The sequence below is a fragment of the Bombina bombina genome, chromosome 7 (assembly GCF_027579735.1).
Source record: "Bombina bombina isolate aBomBom1 chromosome 7, aBomBom1.pri, whole genome shotgun sequence".
Lineage (NCBI taxonomy): Eukaryota > Metazoa > Chordata > Amphibia > Anura > Bombinatoridae > Bombina > Bombina bombina.
The window spans coordinates 194331759-194353915 of record NC_069505.1 but is presented as its reverse complement, the minus strand read 5'-3'; the positions used below and the strand labels follow the sequence as shown (position 1 = coordinate 194353915).

General features: G+C 41.4%; 1 protein-coding gene across 1 annotated transcript in view; it reads left to right on the top strand.

Moving 5' to 3' along the window:
• PDHX (pyruvate dehydrogenase complex component X) overlaps positions 1–22157 on the top strand; it is a 419248-nt gene that overhangs the window by 250111 nt on the left and 146980 nt on the right. The window contains exons 6-7 of the mRNA XM_053720527.1: positions 5929–6100; positions 6787–6934. Of these exons, the coding sequence (XP_053576502.1) occupies positions 5929–6100; positions 6787–6934 (320 nt within the window). The remainder of the gene's footprint in view (positions 1–5928; positions 6101–6786; positions 6935–22157) is intronic.

Below are 22157 nucleotides of genomic sequence, written 5' to 3'. Positions count from 1 at the left end.
TAGAGAAATTGCGTGACTTTGTCGTGGCCTAGTACCTTGATGGGGGTGTTGACCTCTGGCTAAGGGTGTTCTCTTCCCTTGGGCTGGGAATTACGAGTGAGTCCTGTACCCGTTCTCCGGGTTTCCTGGTTCTTATCCCCTGTGAGGTCTGATTGCTTCCGACGGGGTATATTGTGTTTCCTGAGGGTGTCGTTCGTTATAGGACGATTCTGGGTCCCGCGTCTGGAGTTCTTGTCTTGGATCCATCTTGGATGTCTGGAGACTTATGATCCGATGGACTGGTTCGGGACAACACAGTTTTTTTAATGGACCCTATGTTACGACATAGGGGGCTCTCTCATTGGGCTTGCAAGCAGGTAGGCCAGAGTTCTCATCCACCTTCGGGTACTGGTTATAAACTTTAAGGCCTGACTTGTCCTTCGGACGGAGTGTGCTCCTCTATGGGGAGTTTTTTTCTTCTCTGTTTGGTCAACAGTGGTGTCTGGATGATTTTTCATTTGGTCCATATTTTGATCATACTATGGCTTCATGTCTTGTGGACATGTACGCTGTTCTTATCTGTGCCCTTCCCTTTGGAGGGAATAGTTTATCTTTCTTATGAGTTGGGCTTTCCTCTCTCTGGAGGGTCATTGTCCTGCCCTGTGTGTAGGAGTTTGGATCAGGTGGCTTATATCTGTAAGGGGCAGTAGCTGCTGCTCTGTGGGCTCTGTTCCACCTGTTGTAAATTGGTCTCTCTACGTAGAGACTGTTTAAGAGAGTTTTGACAGGTCTTCCTACGGATCTATTGCACTTTTCTCTGTTCCAGGTCCTAAGGGGTTCTCCTTGAGAGTGCCTTTATTTGGAGGAGCGGATTGGGTTGGCACCCGAGCTCTGTTGGGGTGGGTGAGTCCCCCCTTTTTTCTTCCATTCCCTGGGGACTTGTGGTTGGGGTCTGCTGTCCCGCTGTTTATCAGACATGTCTGTCGCTTGTGCTGGTCTGGTGTTGGAGCAGGACCTGAGATTTGTTGCTCTGCTATTTTGTCCTCAGAGCATTCAAGGTACAGTAAGCCTTTTTGGGGTATCTCCTATCTCCATATTCAGGATATGTGGGAAGGACTGGCGGCTCTTTGATAGCCTGCAACATTATCCGCTGGTTAGTGGATGCTTGGCAATCTGAAGGATCCTATCTTCAGCTGCTTCTACTTGCCCTGCAAGTTTAAGTTTCAGAGTCATTTTTAGATGGCTGCAGCATGCAGTGTTTTTTGCTTCAGGTGTTGTTCGTCAGACCTATCTGAGCTTGCTGCACAAGGTTTCATTCTGAATCTTTCGGTATTCTGAGATACCTTTTTGCGACTTGGCGACCTTCGTCTAGAGTGCGGTTTCACTGTGTTAGGGGAAGATCTTCTCTCTGTTTTGGATTCCCGGCCTTATCACGTGGTTTCTATATTTCTGGGGTCTGGGCGTTGCCTCCCCTTGTTTCTATGAAACTGGTTGGGTCTCTGTTAGCCTGACCCGGTTTCTCTGGTTTTTGCTCAGTTTTTATTTAGGACTCGTTGTGCCCTTTTTAGGTTTTTTTTTTCTGGAGTTCCTTATGCTACCTGTTAAGATGGCTCAGCATACTAATGCACTGTGGCTACTCTGCACTGTAGCAAACCGAGGGTTGCAAGTTCGATCCCCGGCGAGGTCTACTCAGCCTTTCCTCCTTTCGAGGTTGATAACATGAGCAGCGCCTTGAGTCTCATAAGGGGGATAAGCCGCTCTTTACAAGTACAATCATGTTTTCTTCGTGCCTTTTCTTCTTCGTGGAAGAATACGGTAGTTTGTTCCCTTTCCTTAGTAAGGGGTGTGTTTGGAGACCGATTGCTGGGGACGTTGTCTCTTGGAGGCTGTTGACTCAGTCGAGTCTAGTTCCTGCGGGTCTCTAGCAAGGCTGTGGACTATCTGTGGGTCAGTGTCCTTGGGGCTTTTCCTTTTTTTCAAAGTTGTTCTCGGCTTCGGACGAAGCAGGATTTTGTTGGGTAGGGGTTTTCAGGCCAGGTGCCCTCAGAATGGGCCACCTCTTATACCCTCTCGTTTTTGCATTTGGTGTCCTCTATAGCTTGGGTATTGTTTTCCCAAAGTAATGAATGCTGCTGTGGACTTGTTACATTTATGAAGAAAAACGTAAATTATGCTTACCTGATAATTTTCTTCAGATAGAAAGAGTCCACTGCTCCCCGCCCGTATTTTTTCTGTGGGGCGTCTGTTGTTTTTGTTCTTCTGGCATCTTTTCACCCTGATGTTTCTTCTACTGTTCCTTGTTCCTCGGCAGAATGCCTGGGGGATGAGGGAAGTGGGAGGAGTATTTAAGCTTTTGGCTAGGGTGTCTTTGCCTCCTCCTGGTGGCCAGATTCTAAATTCCCAAAAGTAATGAATGCAGCTGTGGACTCTTTCCATCTGAAGAAAAGAAAATGATCAGGTAAGCATAATTTAATTTTTTTTTATTTTATACCTCCCTTTCTTGTTACTCGTAACTTCCATGTCTTGGCTATTATAACCCATATGTAACAGCTTGTGGACTCTCGCCACCTATATGAAAGAAAACATAATTTATGTAAGAACTAACTTAATTAATTTTCTTTCATGGTGGCGAGAGTCCACAAGGCTCCACCCATTTGGGACTTATTTTTTATTTAAAGCACATCTTTTTTCCTACTCTTTATTGACTTTTACTCTTTTACATCTCACTACTTGGCTATTAATAAAACTAAGGTATATGTGAGGTGGGAGGGGTATAAATAGGCTTTGAGGTTTGGGAAACTTTGCCTCCTCCTTGTAGGAATGTATATACCATACGTAACCACTCGTTGACTCTCGCCATCATGAAAGATATTAATTTATCAGGTAAGTTCTTATTATTATGTTTTTGTGATGAGTTGTAGGCATTATAAAGTATTTAAGTAACTTTCATCATTAAAGCTACAATATAACCATACAAATTAAAGCAACAAATATGAATATAAATAAACGTAACAAATCAATTGCGATATTAACAGACCAATACACGCTGAGTCTCAACTAGTTTATAATAGTTTTATAAATTCATCCTAAACTTTCCATCGATATGAGTGGCTGGTTATGCTAATATCTCATATGTTGATTGGAGATGTGTAGTTGAGACTCAGTGTGTATTGGTCTTTTGATATCGCAATTGATTTGTTACGTTTATTTATATTCATATTTGTTGCTTTTATTTGTATGGTTATATTGTAGCTTTAATGATGAAAGTTACTGAATGTAAGCTATCAAACTGAAGTGAAGGAGGTGTGACAAAAGAAGTTTGCGTGATTGGAAAGCAAACACACACCTCAGTCACTCCCCCAATAAAAAGCAACAAATAAAAGATGAATAGTTACAAGTGATTGACGGTCCTGACGAGGCCCCTACCGCATAGCATTGTGGGGCGAAACGCGTGTCGACAGAATCATTCAAACAAATGCAGCAAGCGTGGGCACCTGTATCAACAAGCGGTGTTGCACAGTATCAAGTCCGGAAGCGATTTGGCGGAGGCGAGTAAAGTTCACCAAGTTTAACTTGTGTCTCACGGAACAAGAAGACAAGACAGAACGATTTGGGTGAGATTGGATGTCGGAGGCATGGTCCCGGTCCGCTGCTTATTATGCCTGAGGAGATGCCGTAATACCTGGACTTTGCTGCTATTGTTACAACAGCTAGGATAAGGTTGTATGTTTTGTTGCACATCAATTACCACTATGGATATGCAAGTTTCCAACAAGCTAATCTATCTACTGTGAATTAAGCTGAATTTGGAGGATGCTCTTACCTCGGTTTGTCAGCTGTTTAAAGTTACGCCATACTCAAGCGATAGTGATCACAATGGCTTAAAATTCTCTCAAAGTATACATTTTATAAAGAACAAGTCTTTTTATTAAGGACTGTCTATACTGCTTTGAGGACTGTTCCGGTCAGAATTAGGCTGGAAATCTTTGATTAACAGTTTTTCTAGTGTTGAATAATCCATCTGAATTGTTTAATAACAATGATAGCTGTTCTGTGGTTTCTTTTCCTTCTAGCACCTGTTTGTATTAGAACTAGGCTATCCACTTCAGTGTTTTATGCTGGTGTTGCATTAGTATGAACTAGCTTATTCCTATGAAATGTTGTTTTGTAATAAATCCATTGCATATTAATTTGACCGATACGTGTCTGTGTTTCATTGTTTGATACAATATATCAGCCTTATATCTACATATTAGATCAAGAAATAGTTCATTTTGAGTGCTGAAATCCCCTACTTTATTCATGGTATCTCATATAGCTCTACTGTGTATATATATATTTTCCTATTTGAAAAATGTTTGAATCTATATTATAATAAGGGGTCTGCACCAGGTTAAGGATCTGCCTAAGCGATCTTGACTAACTTGAATATCAGGAAAAATACCTATTACCTTTTTTTAAAGGTTTCTGAAAGTTTTTCTCCCAAATTTTTTTAACTTTATATATATATATATATATATATATATATATATATATATATATATATATATATATATATATATATATATATATATATATATATATATATATATATATATATATATGCAATAGAAGACAGCACTCACTGGTCTTGAAGGAAGCAAAAACCGCTTTAACTAAGTGACGTTTCAGGGACAGCTCCACTAAATCACTTAATTAAAGCTGTTTTTGCTTCTTTCAAGACCAGACCCTGGCAACGATACTTCTGTTTGTCAGAGTGTACCTACCTCTGCAAATATATATATATATATATTAGAATAGGTAAAGCACTCCTCATCCTGCTTTTCCTATTCTACAACATTGATATTTACTTTGAGGAGCACCACGGTGGTTGTAATTAGTAAAGTGTGCTGGGCTCATCTGCTTTGGTGTGTGTGTAATATAAATATATATGTATATATATATGTGTGTATGTGTATATATATATATATATATATATATATATATATATATATATGTGTGTGTGTATATATATATATAGATATAGATATAGATAGAGATCGAGATCTGTCTATAGCTCTGTGTGAGAAAGTGAATAGTTCTGTTTGAGACTGCCCCCAGTGTAAGGCTGTGTATAGTTCTGTGTGAGACTGCCTACTGCCCTCAATGTAAGACTGCCTTTAGCTCTGTGTCAGAATGCCTACTGCTCCCAGTGTTAGACTGTTTATAGCTCTGTTTCGAGACTGCATACTGCCCCAATGTAAGACTGCCTATAGCTCTGTGTGTGACTGCCCTCAATGTATGACTGCCTATAGCTCTGTGAGACTACCTACTGCCCTCAGTGTGAGACTGTGTATAGCTCTGTGTGAGACTTCTCTTTGTGAAATTGGCTACTGCCCTCAATTTGAGATGCCCTTCTACCACCAATGTGAGACTGGCTACAGCTCTCTGTGAGTCTGCCTTCTGCCCATAGTGGGAGATTGTGTATAGCGCTCTGTAATACTGCCTGCTGACCCAAGTGTGAGGCTGCTTACTGCCCCAGTGTGTGACTGCATACTGACCCAAGTGTGAGGCTGTGTATAGCTATGGATAAGACTGCCTATAGCTCTGTGCGAGACTGCTTATAGTTTGAGACTGCGTATAGCTCTGTGCGAAACTGTCTACTACTTCCAGTGTGAGACTGCCTGCTGCCCCCAGTGTGAGACTGCCTGCTGCCCCCAGTGTGAGACTGCCTGCTGCCCCCAGTGTGAGACTGCCTGCTGCCCCCAGTGTGAGACTGCTGCCCAGTGGCTGCCCCCAGTGTGAGACTGCCTACTGCCCCCAGTGTGAGACTGCCTACTGCCCCCAGTGTGAGACTGCCTATAGCTCTGTGCAAAACTGCCTACTGCCCCCAGTGTGAGACTGCCTATAGCCCTGTGTGAGACTGACAGTTATCCTCAGTACTCATTAACTTTTTATTTCTGTTTGTAGAGATGCCCTCCGAGCTCTGGAACTAAAGAAAGAACCAGTAGTTGAGTCTATGCAGGCAACTACCACTCCCCAACCTGAGAAGATTCCTTCTGTGCCTCAGCCAACACCTGCCCCATCAACGTCTCGCCCTGCCATTCCTCCAATGTCCATACCTGGGAAGCCCCTTGCAACGGTAAAGTCTTATTGTGTGGGGATGTATGTGCACAACTACTAGTTACTATTAAATGAGAAAGGGAATTCGACAAAACAAGGCTTGTAGCTGAGCTTTAAACTTAGACCTTTTTTTTAGCGTTGGGAGATGTTTTTTGGTATCTAGTATGAGCATCAGTTTGCAGGGCCCCCTATATGCACCTTATTTTTTTATTTTTTTTTATCAGTCGCAGAATTGAGAGCCACAGATATTTATTTTTCGCTGGCTGCCCACCTCTCACATCTGCTTGTGTATTCATTATTCTCACAGCACCAGTCAACACAGTAGATTTGCATAATCAACAAATGCAAGATAACAAGACAGTGCTATAGCACTTAGTCTGAACTTAAAATGAGTAGCAGATTTATTTTTTTCTGACAATTTTAAGTTATGTCTATTTCCACTCCCCCTGTACTGTACCATGTGACAGCCATCAGCCAATCACAAATGCATACACTTACCATGTGACAGCCATCAGCCAATCACAAATGCATACACGCTTATTCTGTGAATTCTTGCACATGCTCAGTAGGAGCTGGTAACTCAAAAAGTTTAAATATAAAAAGACACTGCACATTTTCTTAATTGGAAAGTTGTTTAAAATTGCATGCTCTATCTGAATAATTAGTTTAATTTTGACTTGAGTGTCCCTTTAAATCTCCTTCCAGGGCACATTTTCTGAAATACCAACCAGCAACATTCGAAAGGTTATTGCCAAGAGGTTAACGGAATCAAAATCTACCATTCCTCACTCCTATGCCAGCACGGACTGTGACCTTGGAGCTGTGCTCAAACTTCGAAAGGAGCTGGCGAAAGGTCAGTGAGCAAACTGAGTGAGCGTGACCACAGGCAGCAGCCTGTTAGGGCTCTGGTATAAATAAGTTGTTAAAGTAGCAACATTGCTCACCACAGAATAGCTGTTTGAATCACTAAACGGCATGCTGCTTTGTGGGAATGTCATGCTTATTGTGTTATGATGCTAATTGCTTTGGAAAGAGGTTGGTTAATCATACCCGGGAGGGATCAGAGCACTCTACTCGAAGGGCAGACATACATATTTATTTGTCGCATGCCCAGTATTTTAAGATGATTCTGTTAAAAGCCATCAGATTAGGAAAAAATAGGTTAGTCATTTTTTTGCCAGCTGTAATCCCGTGTGCTGTTCTATTTGCTCAGACTGTGCTGCTAATGGAGGGTTTAGCCACTGACAGACTGTCATGTCCTAACTGTGCAAAACTCAAATGATCGGACGTCTGGGGCAGATCACCTCATAGGAAGTGCATATTGTCCACCCTGTTTAAAGTCATTGCACCCCTGCAAATAAAAGCTTGTTCCACAATCCAAATGGCTTATTTGCTGCCTAAAGTTGCAGATCACTTGGAATCAGTGTGTCGCATATCACTACAATACCTACCTACTGGGTATTAGAAACCTGCAAGCATTTTCGCCGTTATCTTCTGGCCTTTTGATATTATAGATTACTTTCTATGGACTAGAGTATGACAAACCCCTTTGTGGAGTCTCACCTTTTAAAATTGTACTTGTCCTTTGTCATTATGTCTTTTTCCTGAGCAGGAACAGCTAATGCAGCACGTAACTTTTCTATAGAAAAATTAGTAAATAGAAAGCCGGGAGATACAACATAAAAATATACAGGTAGCCCTCAGTTTACGCCGGGGTTAGGTTCCAGGAGGAATGGTTGTAAATCGAAACCGTTGTAAATTGAAACTCTGTTTATATTGTAAGTCAATGGGAAGTGAGGGAGTTAGGATCCAGGCCCCTCTCAAAATTGTCATAAGTAACATCTAATACATTATTTTTAAAGCTTTGAAATGAAGACTTTAAATCCTAAAAAGCATTATAAACCTAATAATATAGATTGTATCATCATCAAACTAAGTTTAATGAGCAAAATTATTTGCTAACAGCACCTAATAAAATAATTACACAACAGACTGCATCATTATCAAACTAAGTTTAATGAACAAAAACATTTTTTTACTTGCATTTTTCTGCAATCAGTTCTCTGCATTGTTATGTTAGATAATATTGGGTCTACAACTATTCTATGCATTTCAATCTGCAGTGATTAATACGCAGTTAGGCAACCTCACCTCAATCGGATGGACAGGAAGATAATAGGGAAGTGGCTGCACGATAGCTATTGTCTTTTCTGTGTACACAGATCAATTTCAGACCAGTTAAGTTAACTTTGCTGCAAAACAAGTGGACAGCTCCACCTACTGGCTATTTCAATTAGTGCACGACTGAAAAAAAAGGTTGTTATTCTGAAATGGCGCAAATTGAAAATGATTTCTTATAAAAGGCAAATTCCTGAGTGATACACAGGGAGAGGGATTTAAAACTAGTACCATAAGCACTACTCTTGCACAGATAAACACTGCAGCTCAGAAATCTCTGTCTTGTGTATGGAAAAGCTCCGATTTAAATGTGAAAAATATTCACTTTACATGAGAAAAGGTTACTTTAAAGTTATTTAGTTTAATTTTGAAACAGGATGTGCATGTTTGTGCACAGTTGGTTCTTGACATAGAAGCTCACTGGCTGTGTTGGGATGTTAACACGCTCCACAAGAGGCTGTTTTTCACCGCCAAATTTTTTTTTTTATGCATTTCGAAATGCTGACTTTAGATGCAACAAAAAAAATAGCACTAAAGTCCTTTCCGTGTATCAGCTGTTTATCCTCTGAGCTATTTGTGATATACCATTTCTTTCACAAATCCAGAGGCTTCTATAGTTCACATTCAGAAGTTGCTGTATTCTACAGAGGATTAGTGAGTGATACGTTATTAGCAAATTCCTCTTTAAATGTTAACCTATTGCCTGCTGTGTGATCTGCACCGGGGGGCATTATTTGTGTCTGAAGTATACAAAACAGGTCTGACTTTGGGCTTCACAGTAGGCCGCGGCTTCAGTCAGACATCTGCTGAATAAGGATAATTGTTTTACAAGCAGAGCATTAATCTTTTCTGCTCTAAGACACAATTAGCTGTAGTTTTTTTTAATTTTTTTATTTGGCACTCACTTGCTAAACAAATTCCAAATATGGCATCAGGCAGCGGCATTTGGTTCTTGTCGGCGCTTAATATATCGGTGTCAAAGTGCAACATACAAAGGTCTGTGCAAATCCAGATCATTGTGTGTTGCAGTTTCACAAAAAAATATCCAGTGCCGAAAAGAAATGAATACAGCTGCCTGCTGCCATATTCAGCATTCGTTTAGCAAGTGAGTGCCAAATTCAGAAAGCTCTATCCTGAGCAGGGAAACAGGACATGGCGTCTAAAAAAGACCCTTAAATATCATATTATGGAATTAACCCTTTACAAACTATTCACAGGCAGTAGGGAAAGCTATAAACTGAGAAGTAATAGAATAAGGATTTTCCAATCTGACAGCTTAATAAAATCCTCTATTGCTGTCGGTACTTATGACTTATCTTGTTCACGCTTGTCTGTTTAGTACTGCAATAAGCTTCATTTCTAGTGCCTGGTCTGATCTCTTATAGGACATTTATCTATTATTATTATTATTTCATACAGGTGGGGAGAGTCTGCAATCCATTACTCCTGAGAATTACTCTTCCCTGCCACTAGGAGGAGGCAAAGATTCCCAAACCCCAAGAGCTCTATATAACCACTCCCACCTCACTGGTAAATCAATCTTCTCTTTGCCTCTGCTGTCGGATGGTGAAGAATGAAGATGTGCGTTTTGTTCTTCAGTGAGGAAGTTCTCAGACTTGAGTTAAGGCCCATTTCCCCTCAGAGTGCAGTGTTTGTTAGAGAGTTATAAATGGAGTAGCTAGTCTTTTGTTACCTCATGGGAAATTAGTCGCAAGCCTTCCACGGTTGTAGCTGGGACCTGTCCTTTGCCTCCTTCTGTTGGGTCATCAATATACCTGTATTCCATATCCTCTGCTTATATCTTTTAGCACTGATTTGACTTTCTACTGGTTTTACCATTAGATCTTCTGGTAAGTAGTGTTTTTATTTTTCTTCATAAATGAAGAGTCCACAGCTGCATTCATTACTTTTGGGATTTCAGAACCTGGCCACCAGGAGGAGGCAAAGACACCTCAGCCAAAGGCTTAAATACCTCCCCCACTTTCCTCATCCCCCAGTTATTCTTTGCCTTTCGTCCCAAAAGGTTGATAGAGAAGTGTCAGAAGTTTTCAATGGTCTCTAATGGAGGGTAGTACTCTTCGAGATGGGACTGGAGTTTTAAGTAGTCCTGTCAGGCTCTCAGGGAGAGCATGCGTGAATATTAGAGTCCAGAGATGCAGGGAGAGTCTTTCTGTGAAACCATCCCGACTCATATTAGCAGCTCAACAAGCAATCAGCGTTGACGAGTTTCACTGCCTGCTTTTTTCTCTCAAGTCCATGGCAGAAGCGACGCTACCATCTGTTACACTTGAAAGGCCGTGTTACTGTTCCATAGCGTAGATTCCAGTAAGATCGTTTCATTTTTCTTTCATCATGAATGTATTGTAATTACAACTGTTTATCCGAGGGGGGCTACAACCTTTTGGGGATAATTTTTACATAGGGTCTCAGTGAGGCTCCTTTTTTCGGAATCAAGGGTTAATATCTCCTGAGGGGGGTTATTAAACAAGGGGGTTTATAATCATGTTTATGTGATTCTGTCTGCTACTGTGTAGTGTTGCTTTGGCTCATGACTATTTTGGAACATAACGGCCTATGTCTAGTGACGCGGCTTTTACAGTCGGGCGTGCTTTTGCATGGACTGCGCGGTTTACCTTGTGGCCAGCCGTAGCCACATTTTGGCTCTTCATTTCCGCATTCCTGACCGTGTGGCGACAGAGAAATCCTGGTCTGCTGGTGTATGGTTCCCTGGGGGTGGTGAGTGCCCCAGCCATTGGTGGTTTAAGGTGCCATTTAGATTTTTCTTATTGGTCCATTTTTTATTCAATGTCCCAGTTATGTAGGATTCTGATTTTTTGGAGACGGATGTCTCTGATTCAGACTCTACTTCTTGCAAAGAATATGAATTGGCCTGGGTGTACATGCCCATCATTTATGTTCCGAATGCCTTTTCAGAGTGCTCTGTTCCTCGGGATCAGGGAATCAGGTGTCCACTGAGCCATATGCCTCTGGGGATTCTATTTCCCACAAGGCGAGTTCCCTACCACCAACTCTTACTACGCATGCAGGTAACCCAAATGCTACTTATCCTTCTATGGAGTGTGGCCTGTTTCCACCGGAGGTTATAACATGGTTCCGCATGGCCATATCTATGGCGCTGGCGCATCTGCACCTCCCTGGAGTGTGCTTACGATATTGTCTGAGTTCCGTCAACCGGGTCTCGCCAGGCATGGGATTGCCTGGTCCAGTTCAGCCCTCCAGGGGAGCGATTGCCCCTGAGGCCACAGGGGGTCAACCTTCGGGGCCGGTGTTTTCTTTTGTCCCGGCGGAGGTATGTTGCACCTTTCGTTATAGACTGGCGCCTTCGTGTTCTACTGAGGCACGTTTTGGCGTTGCTGGAGGACTCTTAATGTGTCTGGGGATTCTGCATCTTAATCTTCGACTCGCTTGCTTGCATAGACATAAGGGGATGAAGTAATCTTTTTATAGTCTCGGACCCCTGTTGGGCTGGTCCTGCGGGTCTGTCCGCTCTTCCTGAGCGATAACCTACGAGTTGCCTTATCTTTTATTTTAATGGTGAGGATGATTTTTATTTGGTCTAAAGCTCATGTTGTTGTGTGATGTTTCCTTCGGGAACCTTCTTATCTGGAATTGATACTCACGATTTTGTGGTCGCACTGTTTACTTTGAGGATGTACTAGTCTTCTGTTGTGTCTGACTCTTCTTTATCCCTCCATCTTGGGGGAGACTCTGTGGCCTTGACAGTGCTGGGACCCTTGGTTTCAAGCTGGTCCTGACTGGGTACAAATCCTTCTGTTTTTGAGGCCTAGTTCAGACACGTGGTGCCTTTTTATGTCCGGTTGGTCCGGTAATGGCGCCTAGTAATCACAATATGATTTGTGTTGTTTACTTGTTATTTTACAAGCTTCAACTAGCATCCTGATGGTCCATGTTTGCTTAGGGGCATGGGGGATTGGTTCAGTCCTCATTCGCCTTTAAATCTAGTGGGCCGGGACTCTGTTGAGATCCGCAACGACATGCTCAGTCTTTTCCGATTTTTCCGGGAACTATAGTGTTACTTCCCATTGTGGGTTGGAGGCTTTGAGGATTTAGGTCTTTCATACCGCCGTTCTTACGGTTTTGCCTTTCATGGTCTCTTTTTGGAAGTGTCCTTTTAGGACTTGTTCCTTTTTAGAGGCTCTCTTCATTCGGGTCGAGACTTTCTGGACTTCGTACGGTTTTTCTGGCAGCTTTGGTTGCTTAATTAGGAAGTGAAGACCGTGAGGCTCTGTCTTCCTTCAGGAGTTAGTCGTCTCCATATCAGGGGCGATTGCTTAGGGGATGTTTTCTGCCTGGGTTTAGGATGCTTTGCATTATTTTCCTTTGGGTGTGGTCCTCTGGAACGTTAATCTGAAAGGATTATGGAGACTAGCCTTTCTTTTCTACGCTCTTTCGGGTGACTCTGTTCTTATTCTCATTTCCCTTTGTGCTGCCCTTTGGGGCCTTTGGATTCTAGAGAAATTGTGTTACTTTGTCACGGCCTAGCACCTTGTTGGGGGGGGGGTGTTAACCTCCGGCCAAGGGTGTTCTCTTCCCTTTGGGCGGGGGAATTACGAGTGAGACCTGTACCCGTTCTCCGGGTTCCCCGGTTATCATTCTCTGTCAGGTCTGATTGCTTCAGATGGGGGTATCTTGCATTCCCTGGGTGGTTGTTCGTTCTAGGACAATTCTGGGTCCTGGGTTCTTGTCTTGGATCCTTCTTGGATGTCTGGAGACTTATGATCTGGTGGACTGGTTCGGGGCGACCCAGTTTTTTCAGGGACCCTATGTTGCGACATAGGGGCTAGCTCATTGGGCTTGCAAGCCGGAAGGCCAGAGTTCACATCCACCTTCGGGTATTGGTTATACATTTTAAGGCCTGACTTGTCCTTCGGACGGAGTGTGCTCCTCTTCATGGGGAGTTTTTTTTCTCTGTTGGGTCAACAGTGCTGTCTGGATGATTTTTTCATTTGGTCCGTGTTTTGATCATACTATGACTTCATGTCTTGTGGAAATGTTCGCTGTTCTTATCTGTGCCCTTCCCTTTTGAGGGGATAATTTGTCTTCCTTATGAGCTAGGGTTTCCTCTCTCTGGGGGGTCATTGTCCTGCCCTGTGTGTAGGAAGTTGGATCAGGTGTCTTATTTCTGTAAGGGGCAGTATATGCTGCTCTGTGGGCTCTGTTCCCCCTCTTGGAAATTGATCTCTCTACGTAGAGACTGTCTAAGAGAGTTGTGACAGGTCTTCCTATGGATCTATGGCACTTTTCTCTGTTCCATGTCCTAGGGGGTTCTCCTTGGGAGTGCCTTATTTAGGAGGAGCAGAATTGGGTTGGCACCCAAGCTCTGTTGGGGTGGGTGAGTCCCCCTTTTTTCATTCCATTCCCTGGGGGCTTGTGGTTGGGGTCTTTCTGTCCCCCCTGTCAATCAGACATGTCTGTCGCTTGGGCCTGTCCGGTTTTGAAGCAGGATCTGAGATCTGTTGCTCTGCTATTTCGTCCTCTGAGCATTCAAGGTAGGTAAGCCTCTTTGAGGTTTCTCCTTTCTCCGCGTTCAAGAATTGTGGGAAGTTCTGGCGGCTCTTAGATAACCTGCAACGTTATCCGCTGGTTAGTGGATACTTAGCAATCTGAAGGATCCTATCTTCAGCTGCTTTCTACTTGCCCTGCAAGTATTTAAGTTTCAGAGTCATTTTTAGATGACTGCAGCGTGCATTATTTTTGCTTTAGGTGTTGTTCGACAGACCTATCTGAGCTTGCTGCACAAGGTTTTGTTTCTGAATATTTCGGTATTCTGAGCTACCTTTTTGCAACTTGGGGATCTTCGTCTTCAGTTGCTTTCAAGAGTGCGGTTTCACTGTGTTAGGGGAAGATCCTCTCTCTGTCTCATGGTTTCTGTATTTCTGGGGTCTGGGCGTTGCCTCCCCTTGTTTCTATGAGACTGGTTGGGTCTCTGTTAGCCTGACCCGGTTTCTCAGGTTTTTTGCTCTGTTTGTGTGCCCTTTTTTAGTTGTTTTTTTTTTTATTAAGTTCCTTATGCTTAGCTAGCTCAGCATACTAATTCACTGTGGCTACTCTGCACGGTAGCAAACCAAGGGTTGCAAGTTCGATGTACAGCGAAGTCTACTCAGACTTTTCTCCTTTCGAGGTTGATAAAATGAGCAGCGCCTTGAGTCCCTTAAGGGGGATTAGCCGCGCTTTACAAGTACAATCATATTTTCTTTGTGGAAGAATATGGTAGTTTGTTCCCTTTTTTTAGTAAGGGGTGTGTTGTTTGGTGACCTACTTCTGTACGACAGTGTCTCTTGGAGGCTGTTGACTCAGTCGAGTCTAGTTCCTGCGGTCTCTAGCAAGGCTTGTGGACTATCTGTGGGTCAGTGTCCTTGAACCTTTTACTTTTTTACAGAGTTGTTCTCAGCTTCAGACGAAGTGGGATTTTGTTGGGTAGGGGTTTTCAGGCCTGCTGCCCTCAGAGTGGGCCGTCTCTTGTACCCTCCCGTTTTTGCATTCAGTGTCCTCTCTAGCTTGGGTATTGTTTTCCCAAAAGTAATGAATGCAGCTGTGGACTCTTTCCATTTATGAAGAAAAACTTAAACTATTCTTACCTGATTTTCTTTTCTTCAGATGGAAAGAGTCCACAGCTCTCCCGTATTTTTTCTGTGGGGCGTCTTATTTTTGTTCTTCTGGCACCTTTTCACTCTGATATTTCTTCTACTGTTCCTTGTTCCCTCAACAGAATGACTGGGGGATGAGGGAAGTGGGGGAGGTATTTAAGCCTTTGGCTGGGGTGTCTTTGCCTCCTCTGGTGGCCAGGTTCTGAATTCCCAAAAGTAATGAATGCAGCTGTGGACTCTTTCCATCTGAAGAAAAGAAAATTATCAGGTAAGCATAATTTGTTATTTGGCTCTCTATAAGCCTTTTGGGTAATTTATAACTTAGAACAGAATCTTTTTTGTTTTCCCCACGCCTCTGGTCTGCGCATGTGGAGTTAGTGCAAGTAAGCCCTCAGGATTGAGCACATCTGGTTTTTCGCACATTTAGGACTCTCTTGTTTTTCCTATGTGCCAGGTTTCGGGTCTGCGAACATCTGATCAACACACATAAGCCCTCAGGACTGCGCACATCGTGTTTTTTGCACACTTTTCTCTTTATATGCCATGGGGTTTCACACACATGATGTGGAGTTTTTGTACCCCTTCTATGTTATTGTTTAGGATTAGCATGCCTTGTCTAGTAAAAATTTAAGGAGCCACTTTGGAGGGGGTACATTTTTTTGTTTTGTTTTTCCCTTTCTTCAAGAGCTGTTTTTTGGGGTTATAACTATATATATTTGCATTTTCTACTTTTGTAGTTTGCCGCTATAATGGAGTTTTCTTGATTCTGTCCCTAACTCTTCATTAGAAGCTGGGCCCTCTATGAACACACTCTTACCACTGTTAAATGAGTTTGTTGTTGTAAACAGGATGAGGTATCTCTTCCAGCATATTTATGTAATATATGCCTTATTGTTTTAGTGCACTCAGACCAATATAATGCTGCTCTTGCTTCTAAGGGTATTACTGCTACTTCTGTTTGTTTTTTTACATTGAAGTACAACTGCTTTTGCTCCTGGTGTCAAGGACTTCATCCGTTGGCAGTGTAAAAGATCAGTTCTAATTTTGCCTTCTACTAGTTTTAAACCTCCTGAGGCTAAGGTTACTGTTAATATTTGACATGAGTCCTCAGAAGAAGAGGTTTTCTCTGATGATCAGGGGTCTTACTCTGATCATGAACCAGAATCCATCCTCTTTTTAGTATAAAGTTGAACATTTTAATTTTCTTTTAAAGGAATATTTGCTTACATTGGCGTTAAAGATCCTAAGGTAGCTGAGGGTAAGTCTACTAATCTTTTAGATGTTATCATTAACCCTTTGGTTAAAAACCCTCAGCATTTTCCTGTCCCTGATGCTCTCTCTGAGATAGTTTCATGAGAATTGTCTAAGCCAGGCAATCGTTTTTAATCCTTATGCAAGGTTTAAGAAAATGGATCTTTGTAAGGGGGGGGGGGGAATGGGGCCATTTCTACTGTCTAAGCATACTACTATTCCACTGGAAGATAGTGCTTCTTTTAAAGACCCTTTAGATAGATCATTTTTGCAAGTAGCTTATTTATTTAGAGCAGCTATTTCAATTGCTGATATGCTGCTGCTTCTTCTATTTGGTTAAATAGTCTCTATGCTAGTGAAAAAAAATTCTTAACTTTTGAGGTTGCTTAAATCTGCTAATTTATTAATTTGTGGTGCTGTATTTAACATCATAAAGATTAATGCTAAGACTATGTCTTTGGCAGTTCTTTTCAGAAAAGCTTCATGACTAAAATCATTGTCTGCTGATATGAAGTTGAGTTCTGATTTAGATTTCATTATTTCTACTGCTTTATTTCATGTAATTGGCAAGAGTCCATGAGCTAGTGACGTATGGGATATATAATCCTACCAGGAGGGGCAAAGTTTCCCAATCCTCAAAATGTCTTCAAATACCCACCTCATCACACCCAAAATTCAGTTTTACAAACTTTGCCTCCCTATGGAGGTAGTGAAGTAAGCTTGTGCTTGATTTTCTTCTGTGATATGCGCTTCTCAGCATTTTGACGCCCGATTCCTCTGAGTACAGTGTTTGTCAGAGAGATGTGAAGAGAGTATCACCTATTGATTCTATGGTTTTCCTCACGGGAAATCTTTTCAAAGGTTCTCTGTTATCGGTCGTAGAGATTCATCTACTACCTCCCTTTTCAGATCGACGATATACTCTCATATTACATTACCTCTACTGATACTGTTTCAGTACTGGTTTGGCTATCTACTATATGTGGATGGGTGTCTTTCGATAAGTATGTTTTCATTGCTTAAGTAACTCTCAGCTATGGTTTGGCACTGTATGTTTTAATATAAAGTTTGAAATACATGTATTGTACTTCTATTTGCCATGAGTCAGGTTTATGTATATTTCCTTTTTTCAAAATTGGGAAACATATTTAGGAAGTTATTTTTTCTTACCTGGGGTATAGTCTTTTCTTCAAATTGACTGCTTTCTCATTAATTTTCACAGGCAAAATTAGGCTCCTGAGGTCGCAAAGTGCTGATATTTATTGCGTCATTCTTAGCGCGCGAAGGTACAGTTGGTGATGCAAATTCGTCATTTCAGGCGTCTTAATTGATGCCAGGTTTCCTTGTACAAGGTTATGTCTGCCATGACGCGAGTTGCGTCATTTCCGGATGTTGTTAGCGCCACAAAATTTCATTTTGCTTTGTGCGTCATACTTGGCACCAAATAATTTAATTATTTAAACCCCACTTCCTATATGCCTCTTGCCTTTTTTATGCTTAGAGGGCTATGCTGTTTGCATTTTTTTCCCCATTCCTGAAACTGCCATATAAGGAAATTGATAATTTTGCTTTATATGTTGTCTCAATCTGATCCTGTCTCAGAAACCACTGTTGGAACCCTGCTGCCTGATAACAGTTCTACCAAAGCTAAGTGTATCTGTTGTAAGTTAGCGGAGATTATATCTCCAGCTGTAGTAATGATAAGCTTTTACATGCAGAGAATGTATCCATCAATAATAGTACAATTCCTGTTGTTCCTTCAACATCTAATGTAAGATTTTATTACTGATGCGATTCAGAAGGCTTTGTCTGCTATTCCGCCTTCTAATAAATGTAAAAGGTCTTTTAAAACTTCTCATAAGGTTGATGAAATTTCAAATGACCGACAACATACTGAATTATCCTCCTCTGATGAGGATCTATCTGGTTCAGAAGATCCTACCTCAGATATTGACACTGACAAATCTACTTGTCTCTTTAAGATGGAGTATATTCGTTCCTTATTAAAAGAGGTGTTGGTTACTTTGGATATTGAGGAAACTAGTTCTCTTGATATTAAAACTAGTAAACGTTTAAATTCTGTTTATAAACCTCCTGTGGTTACTCCAGAGGTTTTTCCAGTTCCTGATGCTATTTCTGATATGATTTCAAAGGAATGGAATAGGCCTGGTACTTCTTTTATTCCTTCTTCTAGGCTTAAAAAGTTGTATCCTTGGGGCTATTTCTACTCTTGCCAAACGTACAACTATTCCTATGGAAGATAGTACTTATTTTAAGGACCCTTTAGATAGGAAACTTAAATTTTATCTAAGGATAGCTTATTTATTTTCTGGCTACATTCTTAGGCCTGCTATATCCATGGCTGATGTTGCAGCTGCATCAACTTTTTGGTTGGAAAGCTTAGAGCAACAGGAAACAGATTCTGATTTCTCTAGCATTGTCCGCTTGCTTCAACATGCTAATCATTTTATCTGCAATGCTATTTTTGATATTAAATCTGTCTTTAGCTATTTTAGCTAGAAGAGCTTTGTGGCTGAAATATTGGAATGCTGACATGGTATCCAAGTCTAGATTACTATCTCTGTCTTTCCAAGGTAACAATTTATTTGGTTCTCAGTTGGATTCAATTATTTCAACTGTCTCTGGGGGGAAGGGAGTTTTTTACCTCAGGATAAAAGATCTAAGTGTAAATCTAAAGCTTCTAATCGTTTTCGTTCTTTTCAACAGAATAAGGAACAGAAAACCAATCCTTCCCCCAAAGAATCTGGTTCCAATTGGAAACCTTCAAGTTTTAAGAAACCAAAGCCAGCCCCCAAGTCCGCATGAAGGTGCAGCCCTCATTCCAGCTCAACTGGCAGATTAGTATTTTTTTTTCAAAATATTTGGGCAGATTCTGTCCAAAATCAATGGTTTCAGAGTATTGTCTCTCAAGAGTATTGGATAGGATTCAGAGTAAGACCTCCTGTGAGAAGATTTTTTCTCTCACACGTTCCAGCAAATCCAGTGAAGGCTCAGGCTTTTCTGAAGTGTGTTTCAGATCTAGAGCTTTCAGGGGTAATCATACCGGTTCCGTTTCAGGAACAGGGTCTGGGGTTTTATTCAAATCTATTCATTGTCCAAAAGAAAGAAAATTCATTCAGGCCAGTTCTGGATCTGAAAATTTGGAATCGTTTTGTAAGAGTGCCAACTTTCAAAATGGTGACTATAAGGAATATTCTGCCTTTTGTTCAGTAAGGTCATTATATGTCTACGATAGACTTAGTCTATCGGTTTCCGAGATTCTCTTTTCTAGAAAAGCATTACCGATTTGTTGCTCTTCCTTTTGGCCTAGCGACTGCTCCAAGAATTTTTTCAAAGGTTCTCGGTGCCCTACTCTTTGTAATCAGAGAACAGGATATTGCGGTGTTTCCTTATTTGGACAATATCTTGGTACTAGCTCAGTCTTTACATTCTGCTGAATCTCACACGAATCAACTAGTATTCTTTCTTCAAAGACATGGTTGGAGGATCTATTTACCAAAAAGTTCTTTGATTCCTCAGACAAGGGTCACCTTTTTAGGTTTCCAGATAGATTCAGTGTCCATGACTCTGTCTCTAACAGACAAGAGATGAATAAAATTGGTTTCAGTTTGTCGAAACCTTTAGTCTCAATCATTCCCTCCAGTGGCTATGTGCATGAAAGTTTTAGGTCTCATGACTGCAGCATCGGACTCGATCCCCTTTGCTCGGTTTCATATGAGACCTCTTCAGCTTTGTATGCTGAATCAATGGTGTAGGGATTATACAAGGATATCACAATTAATATCCTTAAATCCCAATGTTCGACTCTCTTTGACTTGGTGTTTAGATCACCATCGTATAGTTTTAGGGGGCTCTTTTGTTCGTCCAAACTGAGTTGTAATCACAACAGATGCAAGTCTTTCAGGTTGGGGAGTGGTCTGGGGATCTCTGACAGCATAAGGGGTTTGGAAATCTCAAAAGGCGAGGTTACCAATCAATATTTTAGAACTCTGTGCTATTTTCAGGGCTCTTCAGGTTTGGCCTTTGTTGAAGTGAGAACCATTCATTTGTTTTCAGACAGACACTATCACAACTGTGGCATATGTCAATCATCAGGGTGGTTCCCTAGCTATGAAAGAAGTATCTTGGATACTTTCTTGGGCGGAATCCAGCTCTTGTCTAATTTCTGCGGTACATATCCCAGGTATAGACAATTGGGAAGCAGATTATCTCAGCCATCAGACTTTACATCCGGGGGAGTGGTCTCGCCATCCAGATGTGTTTTTTAAGATTGTTCAGATGTGGGGTTTTCCAGAAATAGATCTGATGGCTTCCCATCTAAACAAGAAACTTCCCAGGTACTTGTCCAGGTCCAGGGATCCTCAGGCGGAGTCCCGCCTCTAGTTCTTCTTCCAAGAGTGATCTCCAAGATCATCATGGAACAATCATTTGTGTTTCTGGTAGCTCCAGCATGGCCTCACAGGTTCTGGTATGCGGATCTTGTCCGGATGTCCAGTTGCCAACCTTGGCCACTTCCTTTAATACCAGACCTTCTGTCTCAAGGACCTTTTTTCCATAAGGATCTCAAATCGTTAAATTTGAAGGTATGGAAATCGAACGCTTAGTGCTTAGTCATAGAGATTTCTCTCACTCAGTGATTGATACTATGTTACAGGCTCGTAAATCTGTTTCTAGGAAGATTTATTATCGAGTTTGGAAGACTTAAATTTCATTGTTTTCTTCTCATAAATTCTCCTGGCATTCTTTTAGAATTTCTAGAATTTTACAGTTTCTTCTGGATGGCTTAGATAAAGGTTTGTCTACAAGTTCCTTGAAGGGAAAAATCTCTGCTCTTTCTGTTTTATTTCATAGAAAGATTGCTAAGCTTCCTGATATTCACTGTTTCAAGCCTGTCATTAAATCAATCTCTCCTCCTTGCAGTCTTAATTTGGTTTTGAAGGCTTTACAGGTTCCTCCTTTTGAGCCTATGCATTCTTTGGATATTAAACTACTTTCTTGGAAGTTTTTTTATGCTTTTTACTCCTTTTTCTATCACCCCACTACTTGGCTATTCGTTAAATTGAATTGTGGGTGTGGTGAGGGGTGTATTTGTAGGCATTTTGAGGTTTGGGAAACTTTGCCCCTTCTGGTAGGATTGTATATCCCATATGTCACTAGCTCATGGACTCTTGCCAATATGAAAGAAATTAATTTACCAGGTAAGTTCTTACATAAATTATGTTTTTCTTCCTCAGGACAAAAAGTCCAGGGGTAAATCTAAGGCTTCTAACCATTTTCATTCCTTTTGTCAGAACAGGGAACACAAATCTGATTTTTCCTCTCAAAGCAAGGTCCGTCTGGAAGCTAAGTTCATATTGGAACAGGCCTAAACTGTCTAAGAAATCTACTACTTCCAAGTCTGCATGAAGGTACGGCCCATGATCTAGAGGCTCTGGTAGGGGGCAGGCTGTGCCTTTTTCAGGAAGCCTAGTTTCTTTCTGTTACAGATCCCTTGGGTCTAAATATAGTGTCTCAGGGTTACCGGGTTGGTTTTAGAACAAGGCCTCCCAGAGGAAGGTTTATTCTGTCCAATGTTCCAAAGATCCGTTTGAAGGCACAAGCCTTTTTTAAATTTAGTTTTGGATCTAGAAACTATGGGAGTGATTGTTCCTGTTTCATTATTGGAACAAGGGATGCGATTTTTTTTTTTATTCAAATCTTTTAATTGTTCCAAAGAAGGAAGTAACTTTCAGACCAGTTTTGAATATGAAAGCTCTGAACAAGTTTGTCAGAGTTCCTAATTTCAAAATGGAAACTATTTAGATGATTCTGTCTCTTGTTCAGGAAAGTCAGTTTATGTCCACTAAAGATTTAAAGGATGCTTACCTTCATGTTCCCATTCATTAGTTTCTGAGGTGTGCATTTCTAGACAGGTATTTTCAGTTTGTTGCTCTACCATTTGGTCTGGATACACCTCAGAGAATTTTCACAAAGGTTTTGGGTAACCGACTGTCGGTG